A 21,466-nucleotide genomic window follows, 5' to 3' on the forward strand; every position below is an offset into this window, starting at 1 on the left:
TCAAAGTGGAGGAGGCAAGGAGGGAAGCTAGGCTCAAGGAGTTCAAGGAACAAAGGGCTTGGAGGTGGTCCATCCTTGGTCTCAAGTCTAGATCAAGAGGTATAAGACTAAACCTTCACTTTGTTCTTTTCTCTTAAATTTTATTTGATGCATTATATATAAACCTATGAACCTTGAAGGGGATTTGCATGACTATAGCTTTGATAATTTGTTATAAATGCTTCCGCTGCTTTCGTATATTAAATTTGATTTGTATATGCATGATAGTCATTTAGAAATCCCATCCATGAATCTCAAAGATTTCCCTTCACCCTCCGACCGTCATTTTGACTTGAACCTTAGTGAAGAGGCATCCATGCCTTCTCCAAACATCATATGGCGCCCATCCTTCATATCCCCTACTGGTCCTCTTACCGTTGGGGATTCGATGATGAAGAATGATATGACAGCTGCAGTGGTGGCCCGGAACCTTGTCACTCCCAAAGATAACAGACTACTTTCCAAACAGTCTAATGAGTTGGCTGTTAAGGATTCTCTGGCTCTCAGTGTGCAGTGTGCGGGTTCTGTGTTTAATATGGCCCAACGTCTATTTGCTCGAACCCGTCAAGTTGAATCATTGGCGGCTGAAGTGATGAGTCTCAAACAGGAGATTATAGGGCTCAAGCATGAGAATAAACAATTGCACAAGCTTGCACATAACTATGCTACAAACATGAAGAGGAAGATTGACCAGATGCAGGAATCTGATGGTCAGATTTTACTTGATCATCAGAGGTTTGTGGGTTTGTTCCAACAGCATTTGCCTTCGTCTTCTGGGGCTGTACCGCGTAGTGAAGCTGCAAATGATCAACCTCCGATACCTCCTCCTTCTGTGGCTCCGCTGACTGCTGATGCTCCGCCGATTACTGAGACTTCTCCTAAACAGCCTTTGTGAAAGCTCCCTCTTGTATTTTCTGCCTCCTGTTCATTTTCAACGAATTTTAATGTAAAATACCTTGCATATCTGTCAATGTTTCAGAAATAAACCCACACCAAAAACAATTAAACAAGCAACAAATAAAAATGATAATCATGGCAAAATAAAATTGCAGAAAAGGGAAGGTTTTTAGGAACGCAAAACATGGGTTGCCTACCAAGAAGCGCTTGCTTTAACGTCTTGCAGCCAGACAAAACTTCCTTCTAAGCTTGGATAGGGCCCACGGCACTGAGTGGGATTTCTTCCACAATCTGCCCCACATCACTCTTATAGTATAGCTTCAGGCGATGCCCGTTCACTTTGAATTCGTCGTCGTTCCTTAAGCTTTTAACTTGGACTGCACCATGGGGAAAAACATTAGTGACAACAAATGGCCCAATCCACTTAGACCGTAACTTACCAGGGAACAATCGTATACGGGAATTGAATAGTAGCATTTTCTGTCCAATTGAGAATGTTTTTCCCCGAATCATTTTGTCATGAAACGCCTTTGTTTTCTCCTTGTAAATTCGTGCATTCTCATAGGCTTCGTTTCGTATCTTCTCAAGTTCATTCATTTGGAGCTTCCTATTCATTCCAGCAGCATCTAAGTCCAAATTGAATGTTTTCACAACCCAGTGCGCTTTGTGCTCCAGTTCCACAGGTAGGTGACACGGCTTGCCGTAGATTAGTCGAAATGGAGACATCCCTAGAGGTGTTTTGTAGGCAGTGCGATATGCCCACAGTGCATCATCTAAACGCAAGCTCCAATCCTTCCGGTTTGGCCCAACAGTCTTCTCCAAGATTTGCTTGATTTTTCTATTCGAGACTTCGGCTTGGCCACTTGTTTGAGGGTGGTATGGCGTGGAAACCCGATGCTTCACATTGTACTTTTTAAACAGCGCCTCAATGGTGTGATTGCAAAAGTGGGAGCCTCCATCGCTTATGAACACCCTCGGCATGCCAAATCTTGAAAAGATGTTAGCCTTGATAAAATCTGCCACCACTCTAGAATCGTTAGTATGATTGGCTTTGGCTTCCACCCATTTCGACACATAATCAATGGCTAGCAAAATATAAGTAAAACCATATGAGGGCGGAAAGGGTCCCATGAAATCCATACCTCATACATCAAAGATCTCCACATTAAAGATAGGGGTTTGCGGCATTTGGTCTTTGGCACTGATTGTACCTGTTCTTTGGCATCTATCACAAGTTATACAAAATGTTCTAGCATCCTTAAACAATGTGGGCCAATAGAAACCACTCTCTAAAACCTTAAAGGATGTCCTTTGGGTGCCAAAATGACCCCCACATGCATAACTATTGCAAAATGCAAGAATTGAATTAAACTCAGAATTGTGCACACATCTACGAATAATCTGGTCAGGACAATACTTCCACAAATATGGATCATCCCACACATAAAATTGTGCATCATTTCTGAGTTTATCACGCTTGTATTTATCTAGAGTGCTAGGAACTTGTTTTGTGACCAAATAATTGACCAAATCAGCATACCAGGGCTCACTTACCTCTAGGGACAGCAATTGCTCATCAGGGAAAGTCTCTAGAATGGGTAAGGAGTCATCCTCATGCACCAAACGGTTGAGGTGGTCAGCCATCACATTTTCACTCCCCTTTTTGTCTCTTATTTCAATGTTGAACTCTTGAAGTAAGAGCATCCAACGAATCAGCCTTGGTTTGGCCTCCTTCTTGGTGAGGAGGTACTTCAACGCTGCATGGTCAGAATATACAATCACTTCAGTGCCAAGTAAGGATGAACGAAATTTATCTAAAGCAAATACAACTGCAAGAAGTTCTTTCTCAATGGTAGAATAATACAATTGAGCATCATTTAGTGTCCGGGAAGCGTAATGGATGACGTGGGGCTGTTTGTTCCTCATTTGGCCTAAAACAGCATCAATGGCATAATCAGATGCATCACACATTAGCTCAAATGGAAGGCTCCAATCTGGTGGCATGATGATGGGGGCCGAAGTAAACATGTCCTTGAGGGTTTTGAAAGCGGTCTCACACTCCTTGTTGAACTCGAAGGCTACTTCCTTTTGGAGTAAACGGCAAAAGGGTTGGGCGATTTTTTGAGAAATCCTTGATGAATCTCCTATAAAATCCTGCATGGCCAAGAAAAGAACGAACCTCCCTCACCGAAGTGGGAGAGGGTAAGTGACGTACAAGATCTATTTTAGATTTATCAACCTCAATCCCTTTTTCTGATATGATATGCCCCAAAACTATACCTTGTTTTACCATAAAATGGCACTTTTCCCAATTCAAGACAAGATTAGTTTCGATGCATCGTTGTAAGATCAGAGTAAGATTATTCAAGCATGCATCAAATGAGTCACCAAAAACACTAAAGTCATCCATAAACACTTCCATGATCTTTTCCACAAATTCTAAGAAAATACTTACCATACACCTTTGGAATGTGGCTGGTACGTTGCATAGCCCAAATGGCATGCGTCGATAAGCAAAGGTACCAAAGGGACATGTGAAGGTAGTCTTTTCTTGGTCATTGAGAGCTATCACAATCTGATTATAACCTGAATAGCTATCAAGAAAACAATAAAATGAATGACCGGCTAACCTTTCCAGCATTTGATCAATAAAGGGCAGCGGGAAGTGATCTTTTCTTGTCGTAGCGTTGAGCTTCCAATAGTCAATACAAACTCTCTATCCGGTTTGGATTCGGGTGGGCACAAGCTCATTATCTTCATTTTTTACCACAGTGACTCCGGACTTCTTAGGAACAACTTGGACCGGCGAGACCCAATGGCTATCAGAAATTGGGTAAATCACTCCACAATCTAGTAGCTTGATGATTTCCTTCTTCACAACGTCCATCATGGGTGGATTGAGCCGGCGTTGTGCTTCTCTAGATGGTTTGGCTCCTTCTTCCAAGAGTATCCGATGCATGCAAGTGGTAGGGCTAATTCCCTTGATATCGGCCAATGTCCACCCAATGGCAGTTTTGTATTCCCAAAGCACCCTCACCAACTTGTCCTCCTCTTCTGCAGTGAGTGAAGAAGAGATGATGACGGGCAGCGTCTCTTGTTCTCCCAAAAACACATATTTCAAATGGATCGGCAATGGTTTAAGCTCTAGGGAAGGGGGCTGGATTACAGAAGGAAGTAACTTGTTAGTCGAATTGGGAATTGAAATTAGGTTAGGAGACTTACCAATATGCCTTGGATTTGACTCTAGGGCAGCAACCATCTCCACCAATTCTTCTTGAATAGGCACGGCAAGATGTTCCTTATTGTTGCCGTGTGCATGCCTAAGTGTTAACCCTTCGTTTTTTAGTCCAATGCTTTGCGTGAGAGTCTTTTCAGGTGCATCCTCACTCAAATCATCAAGGAATTCATGCGCCCAAGAGTCAATCACATCAATAGAGAAACAAGAGTGACCATCATGAGGATATCTCATAGCATCAGAAATATTGAAATCAATAACTTCCTCATCAAATTCCATGGTCAATGTTCCCTTGAATACATCTATCTGTGTACGGGCAGTCTTCATGAATGGTCGGCCAAGTAATATTGGTAATTGAGGGGAATGGTTCGAGTCTTCCATTTCAAGCACGTAGAAGTCCACCGGAAAGACTAGGTGATTCACTTGCACTAAAACATCTTCCAAAACACCTTTTGGATACGCATTAGATCTATCGGCCAGTTAAATGATCACTCCATCATTTTTTAATTCTCCCAAGTTCATATATGCATATATTGAATAAGGCATGACATTTATTGATGCACCTAGATCTAACATGGCAGATTTAAAGCGAGTATTTCCTATAACACAAGGAATTGTAAAACTACCTGGATCTTTGCACTTAGAAGGTAATTTTCGTTGCAACACAGCTGAGACATTATCACTTACCCTTACCACATCTTTGTTCGAAGCCCTCTTCCTTGTAGTGCACAGCTCTTTCAGGAACTTAGCATACTTGGGGACTTGTTTAATTGCATCTAGAAGTGGAATGTTGACTTGCACCTTCCTGAATGTGTCAAGGATGTCTTTGTCACTCTCATCCTTCTTTGATTACATAAACTTGTGAGGAAATGGTGCATTGGTTGGAATGGAATTAGAAGTCATGGAATTTGAACCCAACTTACCTTTGGTGGTTGAATTAGGGTGTGTAGGTGGCTGTGGCAAAGATTGCTCAATCCTTGCCGAGGGCAAGCCTTGTTCCTTCTCCTCAGATTGCATCTTTTCGTCCTCCTCTTGATTGGATTTAGATGGGCTGGGATCAAATCCAGCTTCTTTTCCACTTCGCAAGGTGATGGCTTTGGCAGATTCAAGCCTCCCTTTGGATTCACATCCGTCGAACTAGGTAACTTACCTGGTTCTCTACTAAATTGCCCCATGAACTCAGCCATTTGTCCCATTTGTCTTTTCAATTCAATCACCTCTCGAGCTTGATTTTGCACTTCCTTGGCGTAATTGTGCATATCTTTGGCTTGATTTTCCTGACCCTTTCGCCAATGTAGTTAGTAACTAAATAACTTGAGCATTATCAAAAGACGAACTTGAGTTATTTTGGGCAAGTTGTGTTTGGGGTTGTGCGGGTGCATACGGCCTTTGATAGAAACCCGGAGGTTGCTGTCTGAATGCACTTTGTTGTTGGGTTTGTTAGGGCTCCCTCCATTTGAGATTTAGATGATCTCTCCAACCTGGATTGTATGTATTCAAGAACGGATCATTCCTTGGTTGGTTTTGACTCCCAAAACCCACGGCGTTGGCAGATTCCCACCCTCCGTTCTCGATCAATTGAGGGCACTTATCCGTGAGATGTCCATTCATTGAGCACATGCCACAAGCAGCTACACTTTGTTCTTTTGGTTTTTCAACCACCTGTGAAAGAAGAGTAGTAAGATTAGCCATTTGATTTTGAAGTTCGGAAATAGCACTTACCTCATTAACTGTTGCTGTCGTGGGTTGTCTCTTTGACCAACGCCTTCATATTGTTGGGCATTCAATGCTCGGTTAGCAATTAAGGTCTTGGCAGCCATGGGTGTTTTGTCCACCAAAGCTCCTCCCGCTGAGGCATCTAACATTTGGTGTTCAATTGGTAGAAGCCCTTCGTAGAAATATTGAAGAAGAAACTCCTCCTTCATCTGGTGCTGTGGACATGAAGCAACAAGGGTTTTAAAACGCTCATAGTAAGTGGGAAAGGATTCACCTTGGTTTTGCTGAATGCCACTAATCCTTTTACGTAGTAGAATGACTCGAGAAGTTGGGAAAAACTTCTCCAAAAATGCTCGTTTCATACTCTCCCATGATGTGACAATTCCGGGGGCTAGCTCGTACAACCAAGCTTTAGCCTTTTCCAAGAGAGAAAATGGAAAAGCCTTCATTTTCAGAATGCTCCCATCAAAATTCACATGGGTCATGCTCGAACAAACAACCTTGAACTCCTTCAAATGTTTATTAGGATCTTCCATGGACAACCCATGGAACTTAGAAATATGATGCAATAAACTGGACTTTAATTCGAACTCGTCAGTCTTGTTTTGGGCTGCCCTTGGATATTGAATGCATAAAGGCAGAGTATTGTCCAATCCCGAAGCGGAAAGCTCATTGATTATTCGATTGTCTACTGCCATATCTTGGACTTCTTCAAAAGTCATTGTCGTGGCCTCCTCTTACTCTTCTACTTTGTCTTCTTCAAGATCTGGTGCAGGTTGAGATGGTTGGGGATCTTGTTGATTCCTTGCTCATCTCAAAGTTCGTTCAAAATCGTCGTCAAAGTCAAAGATGTGCTTATGAACAGGTTGAGAACTTTGAGTCATAAACCACCTAAAATAAGAAAACAAGTAAAATCAGCAACTAGGAACAAAAACACATGAAAATAAACAAAAAGAAATAACAAGGGATTAGCAAAGTTGCTAATCCCCAGCAACGGTGCCAAAAACTTGATGCGAAAATTATCTTAACACACAAATTTAACCCTTTTTTGACAATTGTAGTACAAGTATAAGTAGGGATCGTTCTAGACCGGGGATTAGGAGGGCTTGCTAATAACCACTAAACTGACTCAAAAACATAAAACTAAACTTAAAAACACTTAACAAGACTCACAAGACTCAAAGCAAACTTAAAATACTCAAAACAGCTTAAAACAACCAAATAAACTTAAACTAGACACTAGGAATGACTTTGGATGAAAATTGACTTTTACTTGAATCAAAACACTTAAAAACACAAACTAAAACAGATTTGAAACACTTTGAAACAAGAAACTAAAAGGGGGGTTTTGATTTGGATGAAGTGGAAACAAACAAACAAGTATGAAAAACTAGACAGATTGTAAAACAAATGTGAGAAATAAGATGATGGATGGGATAGCTAGAGGCTTTTTCTCCACACATGACATGTATGCAAATAACTCGATTTCCAGTTACTACTTCATTGCATTATGAATGACAATGCCCCAAATTAACCGTGACATCACTAGTTCACTCTCATATTTTCCTTGTTTTATTGGATTGGATGACATCATTCGACAACCCAAAACATTCTTCAAAAGTTCCCTACATGACATCATAATAGAGATACAATCAAAGATCATTACGTCTAATGAAAATCATAAGCATTGACAAAGCACTTGCAACTATGACATCATGTCACTCATGCTAGGAATTGAACTTAACGCGATCGTTTATAAGCGACCTTCACTACATGTGAATATAAGTTTGTAACGATTATGTGAAACTTCCTTATATTCTAGCAACGGATTTATGCATGCCAATTAAGTGTCGACCCTTAATTAACAAGTACAAATAAGTTATCAATCAAATAGTTGAGCCAATTGCATTTACGATTCAAGAGTTCATAACTGGAATTTATCAAATTATATTGCACACATAGTCATGGCTTTGAAATCACCCCTAGCCAAGAGGGGTTTAGCCATTCATATTTACAACAAAATGAAAGGAAATGAATTTAAACATTAGAAACAAAAGAAAGAAAACACCTAAACGCTCCAACGATCCAAGTTGGACAGCAAGCACGTCCAAGCACTTTCCTTCCCTTCCTTTGCTACCGCACAAGATGTTGGTGAGTGTTTGAAGGTTTGTTTGTATGGATGAATGGATGTGAAGATGAATGGATGTGTTTGGATGAAGGTTGTGTTGAAATGGGAGTGAATGATCTAACAAAGTATGAACTAAATTTATGTTACACACACTTCCTTTTATAGAGGAATTGCATGGCAATGGAGGGGAACATGGAGTGGTGTAGCAATTGAGTGCAATGATGCATAAAATCTGAAATGATGGAGGGAACAAGGAATGGTGTAGCAATTGAGTGCAATGATTCAATGTAATGATGCATGAATCTGAAATGAGGGAGGGAACAAGGAATGGTGTAGCAATGGAGGGAATAAGGAATGGTGTGGCAATTGAGTGCAATAATTCAATGTAATGATGCATGAAATCTGAAATGATAGAGGGAACAAGGAATGTTGTAGCAATTGAGTGCAATGAGTGGTGTTTGAAATGATTCAAAGGTGAAAGTGAAGTGATGATGCAAAGCATGGGGGTAAAATGGAGTGGTGTTGCAGCTATGGCACATGAATGATTGTGCACATGGTAGAGAAAGGAAAGGGAGGTGGAATGATGCAACAAATGAATCAATGGAGGGAACATGGATGATGATGCACAGCATAGGAACCCAAAGGGAGTGCAATGGTGGTGCACGGCAATGATGGAAAGGCGAATGGTGAAGTGACACACCTTTGTGGTTGAGCTCTTTGTCCTTTTTACATTAATTCTTCTTTCTCTTTAACACATTCCTAGCCTCTTTGGTCTTCAATTTCGTCCATCCAACTTGCTCCATGCATGTACTATTCATTCCAAGCCCAAAACTACTCCAAAATGCATCTTATTGCTTCATAAGGCCTATGGACCTACAAACACACGAAAATAGCTTAAAATACATAATTAACTAAGAAATAACAACATAAATGCATGAGAACAAGCTAACTCAGTCGCATAAATATGCTTCTATCACGGCCTAAGCTGCATGCATCAGCAAGAGGACCAGCCCAAGCCGACCTCTCCTTCTCTCCAACCTTCAGCAAGCTTGAGCCCAACGCACCAGCTCACCTCATGCCGCATCACTATGTTGTTTTTTTGCAAAGCAACTCACAGCATCCATGCCATGTGTCACCAACACACCAGCCAACACCCTTGCCGCACCACCTGCAGCCTGTGGCCTCCCTGCCAAGCCATTCATGCATCCTTGGCATCATCCAAGCCAATCTTTCAAGCCCCAAGGCTCCCAAAAATTCAAGAAAAAGAAAAAATTCAAATTTTTCTTACCTTGGAGCAGCACGAAGAAGAAGAACAACAACGAGAAACGACTCTTCGCAAAGGCAAGAAAAGAAGAACACTAGGGGAGGGGGAAGAAAAAATATCCTCTGGCTTCTCTTTCTTGTTGGAATAATGATTGTTCTCCAAATTTATTTAATCCCCTGCTTAAGGCAAAGTTAAATAGGTATTGGGAACAACTATTTTCCTTTTCCTAGAAGAAGTCTATCTCCAAATCAAGAAAAAAGATCAAGTTCAAATTGAGAAACAACTCTGCAAGCCCAAGCAGCTTAGGATTTCTACACCTATTACCTTTTCCATGCAAGCAGCACAGTAAGTGTGGGGGCATTTGTGGAGCCAAAAATAATTCCAAAAATTCTAAAGACGACATGTGGACTTTTATTCAATAATGACAAGATTGCCCTCAATAAATGGACAGGCTTCTCATATTCTCCCACATGCAGCTCACCTCCCTGAAGGACCCAGCAGCTGAATACAACTACCCACAGCTCACCTACCCATGGCAAGGAATTAAAGATAAGGATTAATTATCCAAATCTCATCTTTAATACATTCATAATTAAATATTGACTCTAGTCAAGTAAGTAATACTAATTTAAATCAATTAAGGATTATTACCTATTATCTCAAGATATTATCTCCTTTTAAATATCTTGGGAATATTTAGAGAATATTTTCTCCATTAAACCCTATGTGGTCGGCCCTAGCCCTATAAATACCCCATATTCTACCATTTTCAGAGAGCTTTTTGCAACCCTAAAAAGCCTAAACACTTTACTCTCTCAAAGAAACTAACTTAAGCATTGGAGATCCATTGACCTAACCCCCCACATCGTGGGCATGTGAGGCTTAGGTCTCTGATCCGTTGACCTAACCTCCCCCCACCCCCCACCTCGTGGGCGTGTAAGGCTTAGGTCTCTGATCAAAGGTGTTGATTGTTTTGCAGGTGCATTTTTGTCAAGACTGAAGATGACGAAAATTTGCATCCACAGCATCCGTTCATCATCCATTGTGCAACCAATTTTTGTCAGGTATTGTTTATATTCAATTTTAAATAAAAAATTATGATAATTTCTAAACGCATAATGTACGACGAACGAATATAATTTGAAAATCTCCTCGATACTATCAAAAGAGGATCCGGCGAGTTACCAACTCAAGGGTTGTGATTTTCACACACCCTTAACTACTTTTCCCACACCCCTCCCTATTTTTTAATAGTTAATTGGTATCCTACTATTTAATCTTCCATATATACCCTTCTTACTTTTTTATGGTAATTAATGAAAGATTAAATAGATAGGGGTATATATGAAAGATTAAATAATAAGATACCAATTTAGTACTAAAAATTAGGAAGAGATTTGGAAAAAGTAGTTAAGGGTGTGTGAAAATCACAACCCCCAACTCAATTAGCCAGCCCATTACTTTCATACTATCTTTCTCTCTCTCAAACTTTGAAGCCGGAAGAGCAGACACCTCGTCGAATATCATCAGGTATGCTTCCCGAACCCAGAACCGTCTTCTAAACCCTAAAACTTAAAACCCAACAAAAAATATTCCCTACAAGTTTGAACAATTAGAATTTTCTAGGGTTGTTTTGAATTCATATTACAACTTCCCATGTAATTCTCAATTATTTGGAATAATTTTCATCACTCTTATGGTTTTTCTGATAAGATATGTTTGCTCTGCTTAAAATGTGGCAAGAAAATATGTCCCTCTGGCTCTCTGGGAGTTTTTATTTCTTTTCATTTATTTGTTTGATACTTGTTAATTGGTGTGGTGGATTGGTAAAGGAAAAACATCTGCTATGGAGATGGAATTGCACTGCTTTATCCCATGGATAATATTAGGGTTCTGGGTTTAAAACCTCAGAAACGTTTGTGTGAGTGCGTGAATTTGGTTAGCTTCTCTCTGTGTGGGGTTACTTTGGGCAATTCTTTGGTTTAATCGTTGTTTTCGTTGTTGTTGTTGGAATGTTCCATTGTTGGATAATCCGATTTTGCAGTAAAAACTAAATCCAAGCTAAAATAGAGGGAAGAAATATAGTTAAACCGAGTAATGATTCCTAGGGAAATGATAAGCACAACCATTTTTAGTCTCGCACACATTCCTGTTTAATCATGTTTGTTGTTTCCGTTTGATTTATTCGATTTGATAGCCAAAAATAAGGAGAGTTGTGTGAAAATCACCCCCCTTGTACCTTTCTGTCTGATGGTTGGCACTTGGCAGTTGTGTTGAGATTAACCAGTAAATTGGATTCCTTATCGCATTTCCTGTTGACATCGCAATGGTTATATTGAACTTCTGTTTGCAGTTTTCTTGCTCCCTTCTTTCGGGGCAAAATTTGTCTTTACTGAAAACTGCGGTATTGTATTTTTACATGTATGTAACTCAAGGATTCTTTTACCATGTACTCAATTTCTTGACTTCAGTTACATATTGGTTTCGGTTAGGCCAAAATGACGTTTAGAATTTTATAAAGAATGCATATGCTTACAATCTAACAATGACTAAATGAGTAACTAAGTTCTTTGCATTTCGTATTTCTGTTAAAGACTGCTAAAGAAGAGATTGACTTTGCATTGGTGGTGATGGTGGAAGTGTGGTGGTCCCTGTTAGCAGCTATCCCTGCAGTGGTTGCAGGACAAGCATTTCGAGTGAAGAAAAGGCGTGCTGAAGAACAGAGATTAATGAGTGCTAGGGGGAGGGAGAAGAGTTCTGATGAGATCTTTGTCTGTGAAAGGGTATGTACATCAAAGAGAATGCTGAAAAAGGTAGGTGCATTTTCAAAGGATCCAATTCCTGATAGCTGTGTTACCGTGTGCGGTGTATCTGAGCTGGATGCTTGTGCTGATGCATGTGCACGCACTGTTTGCGTAAACCAACATCAAGTACCTAACTGGAATGACATCTGCCTTCGGAGATGCCAGAGTGAATGTCTTAAACTCTCTTCTTCCAGTTCTTAGTAGCTTCAATCTAAAAAGGAAATGTGTATTACAAGTTGAATTATCATAGCGTCGGTTACTACAATTTTCTGAGGTTTTAAGCTCAGTTTTAAGCTCACAGAATGTGACTGACATTGACTTGGTATCAGTTTTAAGCTCACAACCGTTGGATTAAATTTTTTTCTTTATTGCTCAAGCTTGTTTGTTGGCTTTTCGAATTACCTTGTTATGTCCTTCTCTGTTCAACGTATATAGGCGTGTTCTTGAGTTTAAGCTTGCAACTGATGTAGATTGAGGTACTCGGCGAAGCTGTCATGTGTTGCTTGTTATTATGCTTGAGTAGCCATAGTGGACAGCTAAAGCAGGTGTAACTGGATCTCAGGTACCCCAACCATTCAGATGACGGTGAGTGTCGTATCCCTGAATTTCTTTTTTTTTTTTTTTTTCTTTTTAATTTTCATACGGTTGATGGAACCTATGAAATTGTTATTCTGTGGGGATGTAATCGGGATAACTTCTCAATTGAAGATATGAATAATAACATTGTTTCACTTTTCTGTGATATTTCCTCGCGGACGTCCAAAATTCCGCATTGCCTGCTTCTGCATTTGTTAAGGATGGACAAATCTCTTTCGATATAACAAAAAAGTGAAACAAGGTTATTATTCATCGATGGATTGAATAGCTTCCCATGAGATCATTGCTTAAGCATAAAACCGAATCAATGCAGATTGATACAAGTTTACAACGAATGAAAGAAATGTTTAAGCCAAAAACGCCTTGACTAATTTAAGCATTAAACAAAGAAGATTATCAAAGCTCTGCATGCGCAGCAGGAGTCTCTTCGTGCGGAGAAGCCACCGTCTCCTTTACCTTTTCTGCTGTCTTATGCACCGTCCCTCCCACAGCTTCGCCTGCGGATTTAGCCGATTCCTCCACCGTATGTTTGCTTGTTTCAAAACTCTTCTGTGCTGCCTCTTTCACTTTTCCTCCCATCCCTTGATCATCGCCTTCGCTGCCCTTTGCATTTGCCTCGTCTCCGCCCCTGAAACTGATAAAAACACCTTCACAAACCCCTTTCTTTCTTTTCTTTCTTTTGTTTGGATCAAAACAAGACTTGGAACCTCTTTCAACATTATATTGAAAAATATCAACTTGTACAAAACTTTTCGAGAATCGTCTGAAATCCCTCATTTTGTCAACAGTTTCAAGCAAACGAAAACAGGCTATGCTTGAGAAGATTGGATAATAATATGATTGAACCATTGAAGATTATAAATCAATAGACTTACTCTAAATTTGGAGGGGAAAATTGCAACTGCATGTCGTTTATGATGGTTTTAACTTTGTCCCATGCATTTTGGTGAGACTTTTGCAGGACAGAGATTGTATCATAGAGCATAGACATTGTGTCTTGCATTGTTCTTCCAAAAGCAGTTGGCTGATCTGCTTCCTCATTCTTTTCGACCTCTGGTTGCGCTTCCCCGATTGTTTTCGGAATCTGAAGCGAGACGATGATGAACCAGAAAAGAAAGAGTGCTGTTCTTCTGCTGAATCTGTCCATGCCACCAAAACTGGAAGAATGCAATTAAAATAGGAGCTCAATTGGGCTGTTTGAGATTTGAACATTTTCTAGGCTTGTAGCTGATACATGTACGCTAACGTGGGGTTAGCTTCTTGCTTGTAGGATTCCACATTTGAACTTGTCAATCATGGCTGACATGTAATAATATGACAGTAATTTGGCATTAGTAATTTATGGCTTGTAATTTTTATTGACTTTGTGAAAGAATGTCAGCTACAAATTTATAACTAATCTTCTGGATCTATAGCATGTTATTCTGATCTGAGTCCCAATATAATAACTGAAATATAATAATAAATATCATATGAAACTTGGAACTGCAAACATGTGCATATTAGCTAGAACGTATGTGCTCCTCTCTATTCACCCGAGGTTGAATTTGGATTCTTGAACATATACCTACTTTGGTGTTAGAAAAGATTTTCAAAACCAAACGATGAGATTTGAAAAGTGATAGGCCAACGACCGGTCAGACTAGTGGAAGCTAAGAGCAGTTTCACTAGGGCTTGATACCCCGGCACCCAGTCCAAAAAATGGACCGGCCTCCCTCATTTCTGCTCCACCCCAGCCTAATAGGCTGGCACCCAGCCTAAGCCAGGCCACTGGCTGGCCCAAAATCGACAGACCTGTTGACCGGCTCATCTGACACAAGAGTGGTGTCAGGGCCGCTTCAATTTTTTTTTTTTTTTTTTTTTTTGCGCCAGGCCCATGGGAAGCACGTGTGATTGAGCGCACATCTCCGACAAGAATCTAAAGCCAAGGCCCGCTTGCGCAAGCGCACTCAGCGCACCAATAGGGAGGCCACATGGTCGGCAGTGGCGAAGCCAGAATTTTTTGGGAGAAGGGGCGAACTTAAAAGAATACAAAGTTAAAGAAAAATGGCAACAATTAAATTTTTTAATATAGTAATATCTTCCATTATTAATCAATACAAACAAATTACAATTATTGCCGACGATATTTCATGTTATAAAAACGTTGCATAATGGTTTATTATCAATAAAAGCAAATTACAATTCAAACAAATTACAATTCTTGTCAGGCATTATCTCGAACACTTTAGCTGCATCCTCAACCGACCCGCATTTCCCATACATTGCAATCAACGCATTGCCTATAAACACATCCGAAATCAGTCCCATCTATTGACCAAATCCACAAACACATCAATGGCATCAACAAAAAGCTCGTTTCTTGCATACCCACTAACAAGCGCATTCCACTGGAACAAGTTCTTCCTCTTCAGCCCGTCGAAAACTGAGCGGGAATCCAAAGGAGAACCGCACATTGCATACATGGTAATGATGCGTGTGTGAGAACAAAATCACAGCTGAAAACGGTCAGCGCAGAGACCAAGTTGTGGACTTTGCGTCCGGTTTCGACTTCATTCTGGCGCCCGCAGGCCTGTAAAAAGGCTCCCATGGCGTCCTTCCCTTGCTGTGAGCTGGAAACTGCATCGTGAAAGTGTACTTGAAAAAGGTCAGAGCCTCCGAGAGGTTTCCGTCCTTCCCACGGCCTGGATTTAAAAAAAAAAATAGCAATCTGCTGCTGCTGCGCGTAGCAGAACAGATCGCCTAGCAAACAGAGGAGATGAACCAGTGGGTTTTCCGGCTAGGGGAATGGCGAACCCAACTCTCCAGTGGTGTTTCCCGGCGAGGGGAGTGGCGGCCGCCACTCCTCGCCCTCACGTGGCTTCGCCACTGATGGCCAGTCCTGAGCCATTGGATTTCCAACGGCTAGTTTTCTGGACAATTGGATTTCCAACGGTAAAAAAAATTGAATTTGAATTTTGATTTGGACCGTCCGATCACAGATCAATGGTCCACGTTTTTCCCCCAAAAATTTATAAAAAAAAGGCACAACAGTCAAAATTATGACTGTTGGCCACATGTCAACTTATAGGCTGTTGGATTTGAATATTTTTCAAATCCAACGGTCTAAATTAATTAACTAAATTAAAATTTATAAAAAAAATATTTAAAAATTGTTAAAAAATACAGAAAAATTTTAATTTTTTTTTTCTATAAATGCCTAACCCTCATCTTCCACCTTACACCATATTTCAATATTTTCTACACTTTCTACATTTCAACATTTTCTACACTTTGAGAGAAAAATGACTACGTGGAAGCTCATTGAAGATCTTACTTTGTGTGAATGTTGGGTTCACACTACTCATGACCTGATTACAGGTAATGAGATGGATAAGCGAGAAATGTGGAGTAAAATTACGAAAGCGTTTTGCGATGTACATGGAAAAGACGCCAGAAGTAATCAAGGTCTTCAAGGTCGTTGGATCAAGTGACAATATTTTTATTTATTTATATGCATTCCACCCGCATCAATATTTTAATTTATTTATTTGTGTTACATCCGCATTTTATAATATTGTCTTATCCCACATTTATAGACACTACAAGCACTCAAAAAATCTCATTCTACACTCCCAACTTTCTATATTAGGAAAGAAAAATACACTTGTGATGATTGTAGAATGAGATTTTGGGAGTACCAATAACATTTCCCTACTTTTAATACTTAATTTTATATTGAGATAACACTTTTTAAATATTTCAAGGTGGGACAAAAGTTAATACATGTAAAAGATGAAATCATTAGTTTTTCTTTTTTCTCTAAAGTGTAAGTAATAGAAATACCCTTTATGGTGGTAAAGTCGTTTCACAATTCCATCACTTCATTTGTTACTCCTTTCTTTCGCTTTCTCTGTTCAAGAAATATTAGACCGAATGTGAAGTTGGAGCTGAGCTTGAAAGATTGAGAATCGGCAAGAAGCCCTTCATATCCAATTCAATTTCATTCTGATTTCTCTCTTTATTCATTGATTCGATGTCTGGACCGTGTTGCACGTGCAAATTCTTAATTTTTGTACTTTACATTCTTCCTCACTTTCTAGGCAGCTAAACAATGCACATACAAAAACCAGAAAGGAAAAAGGCACATATGTATGAGCAATCAAGAAGGGTTGAACTAATTTTGCAAAAATGGTTGAAGACATATTAAACTAATTCTACAAAAATAGTTGAAGACGGGTTGAATTGGTTCAGCAAAAATAGTCAAGGACGGGTTGAACTAATTAAGAAAAAATGGTAGAAGACGGATTAAATTGATTATGCAAAAATGGTTGAGGACTGGTTGAACCAATTTTGCAAAAAAGGTTGAGGAAGAGTTGAATTGATTCTGCAAAATTAATCGATGACTGATTGGATCGATTATGCAAAAATAGTCGAGGAGGGATTGAACTGATGCTGCAAAAATTGTCGATGACAGGTTGAACTGATTCTGCAAAAATATCATACGATAGATTTTGTTAGATTAAATGTTAGATGACAGATTGAACCAATTCTGCATAAATAGTTGATGATGGGTTTAATTGATTCTAGTAATAAAGGATACAAACTGATTCTACATATAGTTTCAAAACTGATTATGCAAAAATCGAGGATGAGTTGAGCTTATGGCACATATTAATTTTGTTGGAGTTGTGAGGGTTAAGTTATATTAACAGCCTAAAACTTTAGGGGTATGTCAAGTATTTTAAAACATTATTTCCATGTTTTTGGGCTGGGCTTTTGTTGTTTTTATATTTCTGTCTCTCATTGACATGTTTAAAAACTAGTGGAGTTCCTTGAAATATAGTAAAAGTTTTTGTCTCGATATATAAACTCCCTTATTTATTTCTTTGATTTTACTTTCAATTTATTCTTTCGTAACCTAGGTTAGTTTCTTTCATTTATTTTCATATTTATTATTGCCAACTAATATCCTCATCATGTTGGGAAGAAAACTATGGGGAAGCAACTAATGTCCTCAACTCCTGACATTTGGTGGAAATAGTTAATATATAGAGAGAAGAACCAACCACTACTCAACATATATAAATTTTGAAAATATTATTAGAATATCTTCTTTCTCTTCTCAGCCAATCAAATTGCAGAAGTTTAGACAATTATCAAAGAGGGACATGAGGTACGAACACTTTAAACTCCAAAAGAAGTCTTCGTATAGGCTTCAAGCTAGGTGTAGTCTTTAATGTACAAGGACGAAACACCACCAAACCAAAATAAGTTAAAGGGTTAGCCATGTTTTAAATGCATTTATTTATTGAAAAAATTGCACATAGAGTATACTTTTCATACTTCATTTTATATTGAGATAACACCTTCTAAACATTTCAAGGTGGGGTAAAAGTTAATACATGTAATAGATGACATCATTAGTTTTTTTCTATAGAGTGTAAGTTACAAAAATACCCTTCACAGTGGTAAAGTCTTTTCACAATTCCATCACTTTATTTGTTACATCTTTCTCTCCCTTTCTCTCTTCAAGAAATATTAGGTCGAAGGTGAAGTTGTTGCCTAGCTTAAAAGATTGGAAATCAGCGAGAAGGCTCTCAGATCCAGTTCAATTTTGTTCCGATTTCTTTCTTTTTTTTCATTGATTCGACGTTTGGGTCGTGTTGTGGGTGCAAATTCTAAAAATTTTGTACTTTACTTTCTTCCTCACTTTATTGGCAGCCAACAGAGCATATACAAAAAACTATAAAGAAAAAAGGCACATATGTACGAGCAATCAAGAAGCCCTTAAAGGAGCCAACAAAATGGGCAAACACCAAACTGAAGCATGGCAAACTTCTCGACCAAGTCCTTGACCTTGAAGTAGCATACGTCAGCGCAGTTGAACTGATTCTGTAAAAATAGTCGATGACGGGTTGAATTGATTCTACAAAAATGTCGAGGATGAGCTAAATTGATTCTGCAAAAATAGTTGATGACTGATTGAACCGATTATAGAAAAATGATCGAGGACGGGTTGAATTGATATTTCAAAAATGATTAAGGACAAGTTGAATTGATGTTGCAAAAATGATCGATAAGGGGTTGAACTGATTCTAAAAAAACAGTCGATGACTGATTGAATCGATTATGCAAAAATGGTCGAAGACAGGTTGAATTGATTCTAGTAATAAAGGATACAAACAGATTCTACATATAGTTTCAAAATTTCTGCAGAAATAGTCGAGGATGTATTGAGTTTATGGGACATATTAATTTTGTTAGAGTAGTGAGGGTTGGGTTATATTACAGCCCTAAAGCATTAGGGGTATGGCTGGTATTTTAAAACATTCTTACCATGTTTTTGGGCTAAGCTTTAGTTGTTTTTATGTTTTTGTCTCTCCTTGACATGTTTAAAAACCAGTGGATTTCCTTGAAATATTGCAAAATGTTTCATCTCGATATATAAAGCTTCCTTATTTATTTCTTCGATTTTATTTTCAATTTATTCTTTCATAACCCAATTATGTCCTCCTCATGTTGTGAACAAAGCTATGGGGAAGCAACTAATGTCCTCAACTCCTCATATTTTGTGGAAATAGTTAATATATAGAGAGAAGTACCAACCATTACTCAACATATGTAAATTTTGATAAGATTATTATAACATCTTCTTTCTCTTCTCAACCAATCAAATAGCAGAAATTTAGGCAATTATAAGAGAGGGACGTGAGGCAATGCAAACACTTTAAACTTCAAAAGAAGTCCCAGTATAGGCTTCAAGCTAGGTGCAGTCTTTAATGTACAAGGACAAAACACCACCAAATCAAAATAAGTTAAACGGTTAGCCATGTTTTAAATGCATTTATTTATTGGACAAATTACACAAAGAGTATACTCTTATTACTTAACTTTATACTGAGATAACACTTTTTAAACATTTCAATGTGGGACAAAAGTTAATACGTGTAAAAGATGACATCATTAGTTTTTTTTTCTCTAGAGTGTAAGTTACAAAAATACCCTGTATAGTGGTAAAGTCTTTTCACATTCCATCACTTCATTTGTTACTCTTTTCTCTCCCTTTCTCTCTTCAAGAAATATTAGGCCAAAGGTGAAGTTATGGAGTTTGAAAGATTGGCAATCGGGGAGAAGCCTCTCATATCCAGTTCAATTTCATTCCAATTTATCCTTTTTTTTTTCATTGATTCGACGTCTGGGTCGTGTTGCAGGTGCAAATTCTTAAATTTTTGTATTTTACTTTCTTCCTCACTTTCTCGGCAGCCAAATAGAGCACATATAAAAAACTATAAAGGAAAAAGGCACATATGTATGAGCAATCAAGAAGCCCTTAAAGGAACCAACAAAAGGTGCAAACACCAAATTGAAGCATGGCGAACTTTTCGGCCAAGTCCTTGACCTTGAAGAAGTAGACATTGGCGCAGTTAAACTAATTCTCCACAAAAGGTCAATGACGAGTTGAACTGATTCAGCAAAAATGGTAGATGAATGATTAAACCGATGCTGCAAAAATGGTCGAGGACGGGTTGAACTGATTCTACAAAAATGGTTGATGACTAATTGAACCGATTCTGCAAAAATTGTCGATGACGGGTTGAACTGATTCTAGTAATAAAGGATACAAATTGATTCTACATATAGTTTGAAAGCTGATTTTGCAAAAATAGTCAAGGATGAGTTGAGCTTATGACATATATTAATTTTGTTTGAGTTGTAAGGGCTGAGTTATATTAACAGCCCTAAAGCCTCAGGGGTATGGCTTGTATTTTAAAACATTATTTCCTTGTTTTTGGACTCGGCTTTAGTTATTTTTATGTTTTTGTCTCTCCTTGATATGTTTAAAAACTAATGGAGTTTCTTGAAAATAATAAAAAAAATTGCCTCTATATATAAAGCTCCCTAATGATAACGACACATCATTTATTTGACAATGGAGAGATAATTAGCAAAAGGGAATTAGATAATTGGAGTATTGGTGTCTAAATTTTAGTCGAACTAAAGTTTTCATACCCGTACTAAAAATCGGTGAGTAATGATCCCCAAACTTGTCACTATGTAGAACAATTTTATTTTGGATTATTCCATTAGAAATTTTGTCCATTATTTGCTCCCCTAAGCTCTTTATTTTGGATGGAAGTTATAATGGTGTTATTCATAAGGATTATTGCTCCATCTTGTAACAAGTTAACAACTAATATTCACGGTATTTTTTTTCATGAACCAAAACTCTAGTTAGATCAAAATTCATAGACTAATGCTCAAATTTTCTTTAAAGAAACATATAATTTTATTTTACTCCTATGCATATTTTTAATTTCTGGTCGTCCTTACATAAAAACAACTAAAAGATATAAGGTTTTTTATTTTTTTCAAATGATAACTTTATTCAATTAATTCGAATATCAAGCATTACATCCTTAGCAAGAGCATTGAAATAAAAATTTAGATGGATAATTAGCTTAAAATAAAAAGAAGAAAGAATTCACAGCGGAAAATTGAGAGTAAATGAGGAAAACTATTTGTTCAATATGATGGCCAGACCAATGCCTTTAGAGCACGTCCAACGGGATCCAATCCCCTTGGGGATAGGCGATCCAATCTACTACCCCACCCCAAAACCCTCTAGCCCAGTCTAGGGCATTAGGCTCCAGGTGAGCTCGATGACTCAGTCAAGCAATAATCCACTAGCCCAATATCTGGCCTATGTGACGCAAGACTGACATCAGCCACAATCTAATTATTAAAAAATTGTAAAAATTATAATTTTTTTCTATAAATAAGCAAGAACCACTTTATACTACATT

At 38.5% G+C, this 21,466-nt stretch overlaps 2 protein-coding genes and 1 long non-coding RNA gene across 4 annotated transcripts; 1 reads left to right on the top strand and 2 right to left on the bottom strand.

Annotated features, from left to right (window-relative positions):
• The first annotated feature begins 10,668 nt into the window (after positions 1-10,668).
• Positions 10,669-12,439, top strand: LOC103417347 (uncharacterized protein At5g64816). Its single transcript, XM_008355542.4, has 2 exons — positions 10,669-10,809; positions 11,874-12,439. The coding sequence occupies exon 2, from the start codon at positions 11,910-11,912 to the stop codon at positions 12,282-12,284; it is 375 nt and encodes a 124-aa protein (XP_008353764.3). The 5' UTR covers positions 10,669-10,809; positions 11,874-11,909; the 3' UTR covers positions 12,285-12,439.
• A 462-nt stretch (positions 12,440-12,901) lies between these two features.
• Positions 12,902-13,953, bottom strand: LOC103417346 (uncharacterized). 2 transcript variants are annotated; one of them, XM_008355541.4, is made up of 2 exons: positions 13,556-13,953; positions 12,902-13,308 (listed from the first exon to the last, which is right to left on the bottom strand). In XM_008355541.4, the coding sequence occupies exons 1-2, from the start codon at positions 13,825-13,827 to the stop codon at positions 13,077-13,079; spliced, it is 504 nt and encodes a 167-aa protein (XP_008353763.3). In that variant the 5' UTR covers positions 13,828-13,953; the 3' UTR covers positions 12,902-13,076. The 2 variants fall into 2 exon arrangements, with proteins under 2 accessions (XP_008353763.3, XP_008353762.3); XM_008355540.4 differs by having other exon boundaries at positions 12,902-13,314.
• Positions 13,954-14,771: 818 nt separating this feature from the next.
• Positions 14,772-15,512, bottom strand: LOC139192201 (uncharacterized). Its single transcript, XR_011576146.1, has 2 exons — positions 15,051-15,512; positions 14,772-14,962 (listed from the first exon to the last, which is right to left on the bottom strand). It is a non-coding gene; the product is annotated as an uncharacterized lncRNA (long non-coding RNA).
• Between the last annotated feature and the right edge of the window lie 5,954 nt (positions 15,513-21,466).

This window comes from Malus domestica, chromosome 15 (assembly GCF_042453785.1).
Source record: "Malus domestica chromosome 15, GDT2T_hap1".
NCBI lineage: Eukaryota > Viridiplantae > Streptophyta > Magnoliopsida > Rosales > Rosaceae > Malus > Malus domestica.

Bases quoted from the DNA above. Each gene is read 5' to 3' on its own strand.
- LOC103417347 (XM_008355542.4), top strand. From the start codon at position 11,910: ATGGTGGAAGTGTGGTGGTCCCTGTTAGCAGCTATCCCTGCAGTGGTT.
- LOC103417346 (XM_008355540.4), bottom strand. From the start codon at position 13,827: ATGGACAGATTCAGCAGAAGAACAGCACTCTTTCTTTTCTGGTTCATC. The intron at 13,315-13,555 runs GTAAGTCTATTG...TGTTTTTATCAG, and splicing joins TTTTCCCCTCCAAATTTAGA to TTTCAGGGGCGGAGACGAGG.